This window comes from Limulus polyphemus, unplaced genomic scaffold (assembly GCF_000517525.1).
Source record: "Limulus polyphemus unplaced genomic scaffold, Limulus_polyphemus-2.1.2 Scaffold64, whole genome shotgun sequence".
Taxonomy (NCBI): Eukaryota; Metazoa; Arthropoda; class Merostomata; order Xiphosura; family Limulidae; genus Limulus; species Limulus polyphemus.
The window spans coordinates 466,042-481,372 of NW_013665674.1; the positions used below are offsets into that span (position 1 = coordinate 466,042).

The window sequence follows — 15,331 nt, forward strand, 5'->3', positions numbered from 1 at the left end:
ATAGAAGGGTCTTATTTTATTTTTTAGCGTATCAGTATTGGTATTTTGAGTTGCTACTTTGTACAAAACTATAGACTTTGTATTTTGACATCACAAACATCTAATCTGAACAAGTGCTGCATTCACCATATTAGGTGACACACAAAAATTAATGTTTAACTATGTTTTTTAATATTTTCTTTTAAATTAAGAAATTAAATAATGTATAATACTAAAATTTGGAATATAATCTACAGTTTGATACCAAACTTATTGACATAAATTCATAAAACAGTAGTTCAATAAAATTTTGAATTTGAGTCAACAAATGAGATGACATGGCCTATGACCCATAACCCATGTGGAAAGGGTTAAACTGTATTTAAAGTTGTAATCCAATAGACTTTTCTTATCTGTCTGTTGGCTTTAGTTTTGTAATTGGTTTCAACACTGATCAGAGTCACATCATTAATAGAATGACCAGACTAGTTAAAGTGTTGGGCAACAAAAAGGTCTTTTTTTCTATAAACTTGCAGGTTAGACAACATGTTTTAGTACTTGGATGATAACCTTTGCATGTACATGAATGTTCTTAAGACAGGAAACAATATGGACTTCAGGAAATATTTTTCTTAGGTGATCATTCAGTTGTAGTGGATGAAAATGTTTCTGAATTTAAAGTGATTGGTAATAACAAGAGTATGACACACACATAACAGTGCTAATATCTATTCATTAATTCTTTTTTTTAGCCCCAGTTTTAAGAAAATGTGTTGTTTAATCTCTTTCTTACCATATGGGCCTACTGTAGCAAGCCTGGAATTTCTATTCTTTGTATCATATGGGCATGCTTTAATAAGGGTTTTACACACTGAATCCAATGATATAGAGTTTGTAATGCTTTTCTTCAATAAAATATACAATAAATTACAGAAGTCTTCCCTGTATCCAGGGGAAACAGAATGCCTGGTCACAAAATGTTTAATGTGTTGAACATGTAGATTCAATCTTCCCACTCCCCACTACCTTTTGTAATCATAAATATTTCAAAATATTGCTACACACTATTTTTGATAAGCAAGAAAAATTATTTCATACACATACTTGATGAAAGACATGAAGAGTTTCTGATACTTTTTTTCCTGCAGCATCAGTGTGTCTTCTCACTTCTTGCACTTCTTCTTGTTTTTGACTCTATAAACAGTTCATACTGACTTAGAACTACATGCACCAAATACAGCTGGTAACTTTTATAAGTCTATATTTAGCAACTGATAAAAAAGGGAAGTTCACTTTTGAGTCTAAAATTTTTTGAGAGGGCATTTTTTGAGTAGATTTAAGTACAAGACAATATGAAATAATTAATAAAAAATACATTAGATTACTTTTTTTCCTGTCTTGAACCAAACTGACCATAATTAATTTTCCAAACAGCAACATATTCTAAAGGAGGAAAAAAAGGGGGGAAGAGGTCCAAAGATCTTCACTTTCCCACAGTATTTTCCATTGTGATTTAAACTTTTTTTAAAGCTAAAATCTAACCTATTAATACACTGCAAACTTTATTGGCAACACTACAATGCTTCTTTTTCATTGCATTTAACACTTTTTTTTCAATTAATATAAATACTTCTAGTTATTATGGAATGCCTATGTAAAAATAACTTTGATAATATGCAATAATAATAAGACAAAGTTTAGTGATACAACGAAGTTTTTATCCAAGTTTCTTAACTTCGTGAATAATAATTTTTTTTCTATGTATATTAATAACTCCATATTACAAATGATTGTCTAACGCATATTAATCGTGTTACAGAAAATCATCTACAGGATTTTGTAGAACTACACTCATGTTTAGTGAAAGAGATCAATTACCCAAAAAAAACTTAATTATGAGCTTTATTTACAGAAAATAGTATCTGTTTCAAAATGAACCAAATTGAAAATAAATTACCAAGACTATTTGAAATTCAGATGTAGCCTACTCTTTTTTTAATTTAAAAAATTTTCAAAAGTCTGAAATACTAACAGAGCTATTAAAAGCTAGAATTGCAAAAAAAAAAATTGACTGAAACAAGTACCTTTTAAGGACTAGCTCATTGCAATGTCAAAATTGACTTTTTATTCTTTCAAGAGAAGAAAATGCATTTTTTACTTATTGCATAAAATATGATATTGTGTATGACATATTCTTATATATATATATACAAATTAGGGCTGGTCACCTGATAATGAATAAGTTAGAAGCACACTTAATGATGTTTTGCAAGTAGCAAACAAATACACCTACAGAGTTACAAGATCTGAAAATATAAACTCTGGCTACATGTTTCACTTTTCCTTACAATGAATAACTATTTCTTTATATTTTCAAAACTTTCAATTTTGGTTCTTACCTTCATATTACCATAAATGCTTGCTACTTCTTCTAAAGGTAAGAAAACTGTGCCTGTACAAGTCATTTTCAGGTATGGTTGATAAAATTTATTCAAATCTGACAAGAGAGCCTAATAAGAAAAAAATATGTGACAACCAATTCAATTAAAATCATATGAGAAAATCAAAAATTTAACTTTCCAACAAAGACAACTAAGAAACTAATAAAAGTTCTATAGGCTAAATTTCATACTATTTCCTTATTATCACAAAAATATGCTAAGTTTTAACAATTTTATTTATAACATAAAGATATACATTTTGTGTTGTCTTATAGTATGCATGTGCTACAGAACTGTGCAAACATTTACCCAAATTATTAGACTTCAAACTTTCCAGAAACAGCTTGAAACTTGAGATAAACTTTCTACAGATTATGTAGCTTCTGAAAATAAAACATCTTATTTTTTATAAATGATATTTATATGAACCTGGACCTTTGAAAACTGGAAAAAATTTCATTATGATTTTTTTTGTTTGTTAAAGAAGTAATTGAAAATTTGTAACTTTGTTTTTGATTTCAGTTAGTGACTTTTATTGTCCTCCTATACTCTGGAAAACTTTCCTATAAAGTTTTTATTTTCTAAAACTGTACATTTTAACTTTGGTTTGAAAAAAATAGCATGCAGTTTCACTGTGTTTATGATAACTGGCACACATCAAAAATTACTTTGCCATACCAAAATTATAAAAAAGCCAAAATTTTTAAAAATTCTAATCAGATGGTTTCATTTACTGTGTGTAATAAGTTTAAGCCATTATATATTCACTTATGTATATTTTAACATTTATTGACTGTGATTTTCTTTGCCCATTCAAACAGTTAGTTAAGCTGATAACAACTAATTTAAAAATGGTCTAAGTAACAGTGACTTTGTTAACAAAAAAAAACTACACACAGTTTAGTGCAAAATGGCCTACCTCATCTCATTCTTAGAAAAACACTTCCTATCATGATGATTAAAATGAAGTATAAAATGATAAAGCACGCTTATCGTAGGCTTTAAAAAAAATCACAACTGTAATTGCGGCAGAAGTTATTCACAAACTTCTTTTTTACAAGCAACATATCACCAAGCTAAGCTGTTACCATTTTGTTCCAATCCTTACATAAGTGTCCACTTGGCTGGAAGTTATACTGACTTAAAAAGTTAAAAAGAACAGAGAAAAAGAGCTTTTATCACAATTTCACAAAATTGAGATATAAGCAATTACATCACACCTGTACAACCAAAGTTGAAAAAACTGTGATTGGCTAGCATTGATAAAACCAAACTCTTATTGAAATTACAAGGTTTAGATTGGTGCTATTTTGTTCAATGTACCTTGTCTTGCTCTTAGAAAACACTTCCTATCATGATAATTAAAATGAAGAACAAAATGATAAAGCAAGCTTATCACAGGCTTTAAAAAAATCACAAAAAAACGAATTTAAACCCCAGTTTCTTAAACCAAGTACCACTGTTAAAACAGTACCATTATTTTACAAACAAGTTTTTAATATTTTTACAAACTATGATGCTAGTTACTGTGCAATTTCAAACACAACTTGATCAATATATATTTCCAAAGATAATTTTTGATACACACTATTTCTGTAACTTATACAAGTCTCTTAATAATAGTAGAAAAGATAATACTGAATTCATATTAAAAATATATTTTACTTCTTACATGAATGCTCCATGTTTTTATGTGGATATCCACCCATAAAAATGACTTGAACTTACCTGGAATGGCTAAAAGAAAGCAGGTGAAACTACATAGAATACACACTCATAAAGTGAGTATATATGAGCTCTTCTCTAACAAAATAGTTCATTTTCTTAATACTAGATTATTTTTCAATATAACAAAACAATGATAATGACCTTCAAAAGTGTAGTTCTTTCACCATTAGGTTGGTGGCTGACAGAGTTAAGGAACTGTTTTATCTCCTCATGAAAACGCCTTCTAGCTGAATCCCTGTCTTCAATAAGTGACTGAACTTCATCCTAAAAAATTACAATCAGCTTCATGGTGAGGCATCATAAAAATTAAGTCATAAACTGATGACTTTATAATTTAAGTGTAATTTTTCATTAAATAAACAAAATATCAGAAAATGTAATATTCCAGCATGTTAAATCAAATAAAAACTATATCATTTTAATCATTTAAGATAAGCTTGTAATGATGGTTATTTACAATTTTTATCAATTAAAAGAATATGGTTTAAGTCACACTTTATTATTTTGACGCTCCTTAACCCTATCCAGACCAGAAAACACCTCTCAGATGTTAAGTGCTTAAGTGCATATGAAATTTATAAATAATATTTCTAACTCTATTTTAACAATTTTAACTCATAAAAAATTTTTAAATTGATATTTTGTCATTTTGCAACAGTTAATTTTGTAATTTTCAAAGAACAATAAAAAAATGTTCAAACTTATTTATCTGTGAAGCTCCAACTAAGAGTCTCACCTGTAAACAACATACTTAGAAATTTTCAGAATTTTGCCCATCTTAAAGAGTTTGTTAAGAAATACCATCTCTTGAGAATATAATTATTTCTTTTTTTTATGTGATTTTCCTTCTCTTTCAATGATTTTATTAGTATAGTCTCTTGTTTCCACCCCCTCTTTAAGATTTAACAGCATTTTGTTCTTGAAAAAGTTTTTGTGTTAACTATCTTTTGAAAGCTAGGAAATTTTCTTCTATGCCATAACATCAAGTAAGCGTAGTTAAATTTAAAAGATACAGTAGGTGAAAGAAAGAATATTCCAATAACTCAGAACTATATTTATTGATTATAAGTTTTAAGTCCATCATATTCAAACAATGTACATAAATCACTTATAATTTACAGAATATAATTTATATTAATTAAATATAAATTGATCTTGACTAACAATATTCTTAGAAAAAAATACTATTAATCAGTCTGACATGTTGCCATTTCAAAAGGTCAGGTCCTAAGTCACCAACAAATCTTTGTCAGTTTCTATCGTGTTTTTTAAGTTTTACAGCCAGAAGTGTTGACTCTGTAATTGGCAAAATTAAGTATCAAGAAAATATATTAATGAATACCAATCAAGTTGAAACTGGAACTTTCTGATCAACATCACAAAGGTTTAGAAATATGATATAAGAAAATCACAGTAAAATAATAAAATTACATGATTTTTTAATCTAAGACTATATACCATTTAGTAAGTTTGTAATAAGTTTCATGCAATTTGGTTAAGTATTAAGTACTTCCAATATGAGAAGGGAAAAACAAACAACAAGTGGTGTCAGTCCACTGGTCCAGAAAGTATTAAGTTCATTAACAAAGACTAACCTTGTTTGTGGAAGATCTCAGTTTTGCTTGACACGTATTGTAAGTCTTATGAGCTTCTAGAACAGCCTCTTGCACACCCTTGTCATTGGAAGATGCCAGATCTTTCTGAAAATTCTGGACTGTAGAAATGCTCAGGTCAATGATATCTGGTTGTTCCTTCTCATAAATCAACTGACAACGTAAGGACTTAATTTTGCTCGCTTTCTCCAAAATCACCGTGAACTATTGGAACAACACACCATTTTCTTCATTCTTGTTGAATATTAAAAGATAATAAAAAGCACAGTCTTAAGTATTATTATTGCAATTTTACATATGTTATAAAGATCCTCATGCATTACCTTGTCCAAGTCTTCAGTATGTATATATATATATATATATGAAATGGACTTCATATATTGTAACTCAAACCAGATTACAGTAATCCTTTTGCAATACATGATCTCCACAAAAACTACATTTAGAAGTTTCACAGTAACTCAATAGCTTCTAAAGACAAGTGTAATAAAGTATCATACAATATGTTATGAAGTTTAATCTTGTAAAGAAAAACATTAGACACAAAATGTCTGGATAAAAAAAGCACAAAATAAATGTTAACATTTTCCTTACCTGAAAATGTATTTTTGATAGATACCTCCACACACAGGTTAGCCATCTTCCACTAGCCTTGACACAGCTCCAACTAATTTCACATGACTTAATGTAAACTACAATGCTACATAGTGATGTCATCATGCAATAAAAGCACTCCACCAATAGGAGGGCAACACACCTCCAGGCGCAATAACTCTCCCCATACAACTGCACACATGGTAACTTTATTCATTGACAAGGCAAAAAAATGTGTACTGAAAGTGGGGAGGATGGGTGGGAATGTGTGCAGAAGTATCTATTGTAAATACATTTTCAGATTACGGAAATATTAACTTCTGAGACAATAACTCATCTCTCACATAGTTTAGGTAGAATCCCATGTTGAAGTGGTGGAGGGGCCGGTGCAAAATTTTACCTAGATGAGCTCCTTTGAGAAAGTACCTGAAGGGAAGCCTATGGAGTTTGACACCCAGTGGCAGGGATTCCAATATGGGCACACCTATGGGAGACTTTTCACCCAGAATGTAAGGGAGGGAAGAGGCCAAAGAGCCTCACTTATTGCAGGGATGTGTAGAGTGAGAAAATTACTTTTCAAGCACTTTCACACAACCAGTCGGCAAGCCAATATGTGTAATGTGGTTGGGGAATATTCAGACCATACCTTGTGTGCTCACTTCAATTCTACTAATGGACTCTAGCCACAGGAAGAAGGCACATTAGTTATGTAGTATGGATTCGTATACTATGTGCACACCTCAACGCTACTGAACAGCTTCTACAAAACAGGCTCCAGTGGTAGGAGGAAGGCACTTTAGTTAAGCAGTTTGGTTACATATTGTGTGTGCTCATCTCAACTCTACTGAACAGACACTGGCTGCAGGAGGAGGACACATCAGATATTTATTTTTTGGTATAGTAAATTGAGTGCTTACCTCAACTAGACTGAACAGACTCCATGGGACAGACTGAAGCTTCGGGAGGAGGACACTAAAGTGATGCAGCATGGTTTCCTATAGTGTGTGTGCTCACCTCAACTCCATTGAACAAACACAGGGTGCAGAAGGATGGCACATTAGTCTTAAATCATGTTTGATGTACATTGTGTGCTCACCTTGACTCAACTGAACAGACTCAGCCTACAGAATAAGGGCAAAAGTGGTAAGAGTTATGTTTCAGAGGGGTGACCTGCACTATACTGACAGTGACACCACCAACTCACTTCTCATAGTATTGTAACTTGATTGAATAGCCTCTGCTGCTGAACCCAATCAGTGAGAATTCTCCATGGTCCACCACCCAAGCAGCTATAAACTGGTAAGTGACAAGGGTCTCCTGTGCTCCACTCAATAAAGGAGGGAGAATTCATGTTGGGGAGAACTGGAAAAGTGCTCAGATACCCATCAGACCCCAGCCAGAAAGGTCTTCTATAAAAGATAGTGCAATGAATGACCACAAAACCCTATTTCTAAAAGCCAGTAAGCACAAGCCAAAGAAGTTGGCAGAACACTTTCCTGGTGTTGGCTTTTTCCATGATAGTCCATGGAAAAGGTACAGTTTGGATCAGACAACTGAATGAATATGTATACCGCAAAGATACCTCAAGTGGTTTTGCAGAACACCTCATCTCGCAGTGGGCACTGGTAGAGCCACATAAAATGTGATGAGCTCTTTCCATTATCCTGGGTCAATGCAGATTTTGCATAAGTATACCCTTGGAGGCAACATAAGCCACCTGGTGACATCCTATGAAATGGAAAAGGGGCTATGAAAGATAAGTAGTACATATTCTTCTCAAAGACAGTGGAGTGAATGAGAAATTGCAATCAGTGAAAACCAAAAGCCATTAGGTGTGTAGAAGGAGACAAATATGTGGAGAGTCATCCACGTACCCACCTGGAGGATATCATCCTATGGCCGGCAAAGAGATGCAAGAGAACGAAAAAGGTGACAATTCCAATGTGAGGAAATTTAAAATAGTCTGCGAGTCCCAAGATGAAAGTACCAACTAAAGGAGTCAACAGACCCATACAGTAAGTGTAGAAGGAAATAGTTCCTTGGAAAAAGAGAAGTCTCAGGTAGGGACAGATGAAGGTGGGGGAACCCAAAAGGGAGAGGTCTATGATATGGCACACCAAACAGCCCAAACAAGACACAGGAGCTGAACCGAGTTCAAAGGTCAAGTGAGAAACAGAAGGGAGATACAAGAGAAGTACAGTTACTCACCCAAGAGGTTGAAATCTTAGGAAGGAAAGATCGGTCTGGGGATAGGAGTATATAAGTGTGGTGAAAAAGGATGTGAGAAGCATCTATAGGAAAGACATCTAAACAATGATAATTACAAGCAAGAAGAAAGAGAAAACAAATCAGGAGAGAAAGATGATACAAAAGGCAAGATGTCAACAACTTGAATGGGATATATGTGAAATTGTACAAAACCTCAGTAAAACATAGGGATTGGGCATGGAGGACAGAGGAAAATGAAGGAGCAGAACAGAGTAGAGAGAACAAGGGAAGAAACTAGTAAAGGCAGAGACTGACAAACCATTGACGAACAGCCAGGTAAAGGGAGCAGAAAGATGGTTCACAGCACAAAGCCAAGAGGAAGAAAGTGGTAGAAGAATCAATGACAAAAAGCCCACCACAATCATTGATAGATAAAGACAGTGAAGTGCAACAATAATATGACAAGAAGAATGCCAAACAATTGGAAAGTCCAGCCTAATGTGCAACAGATCGTAGAAATTCCATGCATGAGAATGGAGGGAAAATATCCCTTGATGAAGAAAGGATGTATGAAACGAAAAAGAGAGGATATTAGGGAGAGGAAAGGGGGTCTGAATGTCAATTGTAACAAGACTGACAAAAACAAACTCCATGAAAGAGTTTGGACTAGCTGAGAGATGTGATCTGCTACAGAGATTTAAGGTCCCCGCAAACAACAGGCAAGAAGGGTTCTGGAATGGTTGCCTCTTGAATGGTTCTTGCAAGAAATTACCATAGAATAAACTGAGTAAAACATGACCAAGTTATCCACCACTAAGAGCAAGAATGGGAAAATGCCCAACAAATGGCGAGAAGATTGAGCATGTTGATGTGAAGTGAATGCTTGTCCAACATCAAATGTCAGAAGTCCTGCCCTCATCTAGAAATGTGTCTCAATCAGAAAGGAAAGCATTGATGAAGAAAGAGATCCAGTTTAAGATACAGTAAGGGAATGTCAAAAGGAGTATTGTAATGGTTCAGTCACCATGAAAATTCCATGGGTCTGCAAGGTCTACTTTAGGAGACACATGAGTGCATCCTCCAAAAGGATGAGGGGTTCTAGGGAAGCCAGAGTCCCAAAAAAACTAAAGGACCTCTTAGGAAGAGACTGAGAGGTGTAAAAACCTAATGACTAGATATGACATAGCTCACAGGTAAAGATGATAAGGCTAAAAGCAGTTGAGACAAGAGAAGAAGAAAATGCCCCAAAAGTACCAAACACTGAGTTGGCATGAGAAAGGACTTAGATCTCGGGATAACTTTCCAACCCTCTAACTGAGTAGCTACCTGTAAAAGAAGGAAAGTGGGAGGAGAAGAAATATCTGATAATGAGCTAACAGAAGTAAATAGTACATGAAAAAGAATGCCAGCCCCAGGCCATGAATATGTAAAGCAAAGGACTTCACCATACCAATGAATACAAAAGGGCCAAAGTAATCTCAGAGCGAAGAGCAGGGAGTAGAAAAATTTGAAAAAAAATGGATGAAACATAGAAAACAAATGAAGGATGGGCTGAGAAGATAAGTGGAAAGGTGTTTCACATATTGACCATGGTCAACTGCAGACCTGGTGAAAAAAAAAACAATAAACCATTCCTGACTGAGAAGAAAGAATTTTGGCTAACAGTATGGGAATGGGAAGCCCAATAAGAAGCCCACAACACACTGAGCAATGGCTGCAATGAATGTGATAATTAATGAGCCTCCAAAAGTCATTGTAGAAATAAGGTCTAAGTGTGAATATCACTCAGGAATAGGTATAAATCACTACCATTTGAGAATCTGATAAAAAAAATTAAAGCTTTTGAAACAAAAGACAAAGTAAATGAAAAACAAAGTTTCATTGACAATGCAAATCTCAATGATTTGTACTCAGACAGAAATTTAAACATATCTAATCAATACAATGCAGAGGAGAAGAGTGAAATTGCATAGAAGAGTTATTATTCATGAAGGTATGTTGCTCTCCCATTGGTGGGGGTCTTTCATTGCATGATGGGGTCATCATGCACCAGTACAACTGACATTAAATCAAATGAAATTAGGTGGAAGTTACCTTATGGCTAGTGGAATGCAAATCTCTGAGGCACACACACAAGGAAGATAGCTAAAATGTGTAGAGAAGTTATTGTCTCAGACATATAGCAGTACATCAGTTCTAAGCATTAAAATACCAAAAACGAGTAACAGCACATAAATATCAACACAGATATGAAAATAATGTATTTTTATAAAAACCTGTTTCTTCTTATTGATTTAAGCTATGAAAACAGAAAAAAAACTTGTTACATTGCAATGGCATGCATGGTGCTGTTTATGATCATAGCTGAATTTCAGCTAGTACTAGAGATAGAGGCTGTTAATGTTAGTGTGGTTTTTATAGAGATTATCATATAACAAATTGTAGAAGAAGAGTAAAAGTATTTTTAATAAAAACTTATATATTTCTATTGTGGCAAACAAAGCATTACTTCAAATCAAAGATTTAAAATATTGCATGCAGACAACAAAATGAACAACTGTAATGAATTTGAGCTTCTATTAGTTATTTTTTAAAAGGCTAATCAAATAAAAAGCTACATAAACTTCACAGCTGATATCACTATATATTATATACAAGCACTTGGTTACTGTTAATATGAGTACCAGTAACAAGTTTCACTGATACTTTGTAAGGAATGATAAACTTTCTTCTATAATAAAATAAGTCTCAAACAGCACACCTTTTTTGAGATGTCATCTGTAGTCTTCTTCTCAAGTTCATTTTTCATAGCCTATCAATATAAAATAAAAACTCTTCAATAATGCAAAGTATTCCCTAACAACTCAAGATATTATACTTCACAATTTTAATTAAACTCATACATTTATAGCCACAAAAGATTCTCCAGCTTCAAGAAAGCTTTGTATTTAATTTTATAATTACTACTTTTTTACTTTATAGTAATTATATAAAAAAATGCAATGGGACTTTATACAAAATACTGTAACAAAAACTCATCTGTAACTACATATATTTAAAAAACTATGTTTAAAAAATATTTTAGTTACATTTAAAAGTAGGCAAGAAGTATTTATTTTCATACTGCCAAAGTACTTGAAACATTAATAACTATTATATCATTTCACCCTTTTAAAAGAAAAAATATTTCCAGAAACATTTTAATCCGACAACTTGAATAACACCCATAATATTATTAATTTTTGCTTATAAAACTCATCACCATAAAATCCTAAACAATTTTTTCTTAATATCCTATGTTTCAGATTCTGCCTTTCTCAAGAGATAATTACCTACTATGTGCATCACTCACTTGCATTAAGGCAGTAGTAAGTGGGAAAATTGAACTGGCTACAAAACTAGCAAAAATGAGAAAATCAATAAATTACCCTATTGTTCTATTTTTAATCCAATGAACCAGCGAGTTTTTTGTGAATCTGTGCACAGCAGTGAAATTTTGAAAATTATGAAATAAAACAAACTCTTTTTCTTTTAATAATTAACTTATTTCAAAAATAGGTATTCATGTTATTCACAATTTCTGCAGTTTGCTTTTTTAAAGTTTATTTTTAATTTTATTGTTTTATTGCTTGGCTTGTATGGCATACAGTTTATTCATGCATGAAACACGTGAATCACAAGGCAAACAAACTGTCACTTCCCCAAACGCTGACATGCTATGCTTGTACTTTGTTTGTAAAGTTTGCACTCATCCTCCACTGAGCTAAGCCTTGTTAAATTTTCTCTAACTTCTTAGCAGAAAAGATTTTAGTTTCAAATGCACATTTTGAAACATAAATAATACATAATTCACTGAAACAGAATGACCAAAACTAACTATAACATGTCTTTTTTTAATTAAAATGTAATTAGATTATACAACTTGTTAAATGCTGTGAGTGACAACTTCCCTTACTACCAAGTTACAAATCATCTTGTTATAGTATATTAAACCTAATTTCAAAAGAACCATTGGGAACTTGTAAATTATAATAAGCTCTTTATATTGGTTATAAACATGTGTGTCAAATAAGATGAAGTGGTTTTTAAAACTGTTTTGGGAATTAGGGTCAGATGGGCAAGGCTTCTGTCAAGAGTTTGAAAAATTTATTTATATCTCAGTAGGTGAAGACATTATAATATATAAAATCGACCTTTGAATTGGGGAAAACTTGAGAATGCTCCCACATCATGTGACAGTAAAAGTCAAGATTGAGAATTTTTCATAAAATGTTATTCTGAAATTCAAAAATTAAAACATAAAATATGAATTATAAACTACATTCTGATGTTAAATGTATTGAAATACATTAATAATAATGTTTAATTGACTTTGAAAGTAACTCTTAAAATGTCATGACATACACAGAACAGCCTAGCCATCCACAAAAGATAAAGGGGAATAATCAAGAATGCCTGAAAGTTTCATGGTGATCAGAAGTTGGTCACTTGTAAAACTTTTATCATGGACATACAAAGATACATACATAAACTGTTTTGTAGATATACACATTATTTGCATTTAACTATGAATTAAGTAATTTTCTACAGATAAACTGTTTATTTCATATTCAAAAATAAACTAACCAACAACAACATCAGCCATATAGAGTAACTACATAGCTATAACTGATAATTTAAATGTATGTGTTGACTTATGGCTGTTTCAGTTTCAGTACTATACATGTATTTTTTGGAAAATAATTTCATTTCAGTTCGCAATATTTCATTTTGTTTGCATCTTTTGTTTCAATACTAAGCTTATTTATTTTTTGTTTAAGACCTTTCTCTCCAATGAAATAAATAATAGATATATATATTGGCAACCTTAAGGAAACACCCTTACCTGTAATTTTTCTTTTTCCCAAGTAAGTTCTCTGAGCAAGTAGTCCCTTTCAGCTTTTAGTCTCTTAATCTCTTCTGATGCAGAATGTTCAATCATAACATTATTTTGAAACTGATCTCCAACCCCAAATTGGGAGTGGTTACTTCCACTGTTGTACCCACTGTCACCAGGAGGGATCAAACCCAACTGATCATTCAGTTTGGTACCTACAATGTTTTTTGTAATACCAAACTTCTCAAACTGAGAGTTCAAAGATGATGAGTCCTGAGATACTTGCTGCCTTGAAGCATTTTTTCTTCCCCAATGCCCTTGTTTTACTTTCTTTCCACATAAAGGTCTAATAAAGAAAAATCCATACCACTTCATACAAGTGATATCTTCTAAAATGTTATAATTATAATTATAGCTTTTTTACGGTTAGATAAACTCAAACACTTCTAAAACTATTATAGTTGAAATTGTATTGCTTAACTTTATGGGGATGTTTTGTTTACAGGTAGTTCATCCTAAATTACAGCTGTGAAATGAACACAACTTTGTATAAAAAGTTTCAACTTCTAATTTAGCAGTAAAAATATGGATAAAAATATTAGTTGGTGCTTTTGAATAGTAAAAATTGTCCACCACATTTTGATGAACTCAAAATATATTAAATGAAGGTACACATAGAATAATAACAATCATTTTGTTATAAATACAGGTGTGGTATAGATAAAATGTGTTTGATTTCTTGACTCTTGAACACTAGGTCAGGACATTACAAAAACCATTAATATAACACAAAGTCATCATAAGAATTCAACTATAATTTAGTTACAATACAAACTCAACCACTAAGTTCTTACTTAGTTTGAATTAATATAAATACATAAGTACTAACACAATTCAAAATGTGTTTCGACAATTTGTAGGAGATCTTCAAAAAAAAAAGCTATTGAGAAAGCAACTAAAATATTTAACATAATCAGACTGACATCCAATTCTTTTCATGAAAAAACTTTTATGCAAGAACTTTCAATTATAAGAACATGCACTATTTACACTGTCGTTTAAAATTACCAAAATAATTATACGAATTTCAAGTCAAAGAAAAATTATAAAACAAAAGATATTTGTTAAATATAGCATTTTCTCATCCTATATTACTAATTTTAATACTAAAAATAAACAACCTTATAACACACTTTAGTCACACACTCAACATTTCACTTTACAGCTTCTTTGAAGATTTGTACTGTCAGTTTCTGTTTGTGTTTAAATGGAATGCTCCTGAAGAAGCTATAAAACAAAATGTTGAGTGTCTAATTAAATAAAAACAACAATTTGGTGATATAAAATCATTTATTTCTAGTATTAAAATGTCTTCTATACAGCAATATGCACTAAAGAAATTAAATGTATTACTAATTTACATAAAAGAATATTTTTCTAATATTCATACGAGTTGCATGCTGCATAAAGTTGACATGAGTACTTTTTGTAAAACAAATACACATACTGTTCTCCATGTAATATATCCTTTTCTTCAATTGCAAGCTTTTGGCTCTCTTGCTGAAGTCTTCATTGTGCAATAGTGAACACAATTAAAGAGAAGGGTATTTAACAGAGAGAACAGTCCATGTATGTATATTTTTACATAATTTACTTATGTTACGGGTTTTAAAAACTGAGTGCTTTATCCGATGTGGCAGTAGCAAACATGACTTCCAGGGTTGATGACAGAGACCTCAAAAACACCCGCAGAATAAAAATCAAGTCCAACAAAACTAACAGTATTTATGCATGACATCAACCAGAATTATATGAGGTTCAACGTCTAAGACCAAAATGTACAGAGAAAGCAAACTAGTGCAATTACTGGAAATAGATCATGTAGAGAAACA

The 15,331-nt window shown here is 32.0% G+C and overlaps 1 protein-coding gene across 1 annotated transcript in view; it reads right to left on the reverse strand.

Moving 5' to 3' along the window:
• Positions 1–15,331, reverse strand: part of LOC106464888 (serine/threonine-protein kinase 31-like) — a 70,891-nt gene that overhangs the window by 10,495 nt on the left and 45,065 nt on the right. Inside the window, exons 11-16 of the mRNA XM_022393203.1 lie at positions 13,449–13,785; positions 11,325–11,375; positions 5,744–5,965; positions 4,290–4,412; positions 2,379–2,489; positions 1,084–1,173 (exon numbers count right to left, since the gene is read on the reverse strand). Coding sequence (XP_022248911.1) covers positions 1,084–1,173; positions 2,379–2,489; positions 4,290–4,412; positions 5,744–5,965; positions 11,325–11,375; positions 13,449–13,785 — 934 coding nt within the window. The remainder of the gene's footprint in view (positions 1–1,083; positions 1,174–2,378; positions 2,490–4,289; positions 4,413–5,743; positions 5,966–11,324; positions 11,376–13,448; positions 13,786–15,331) is intronic.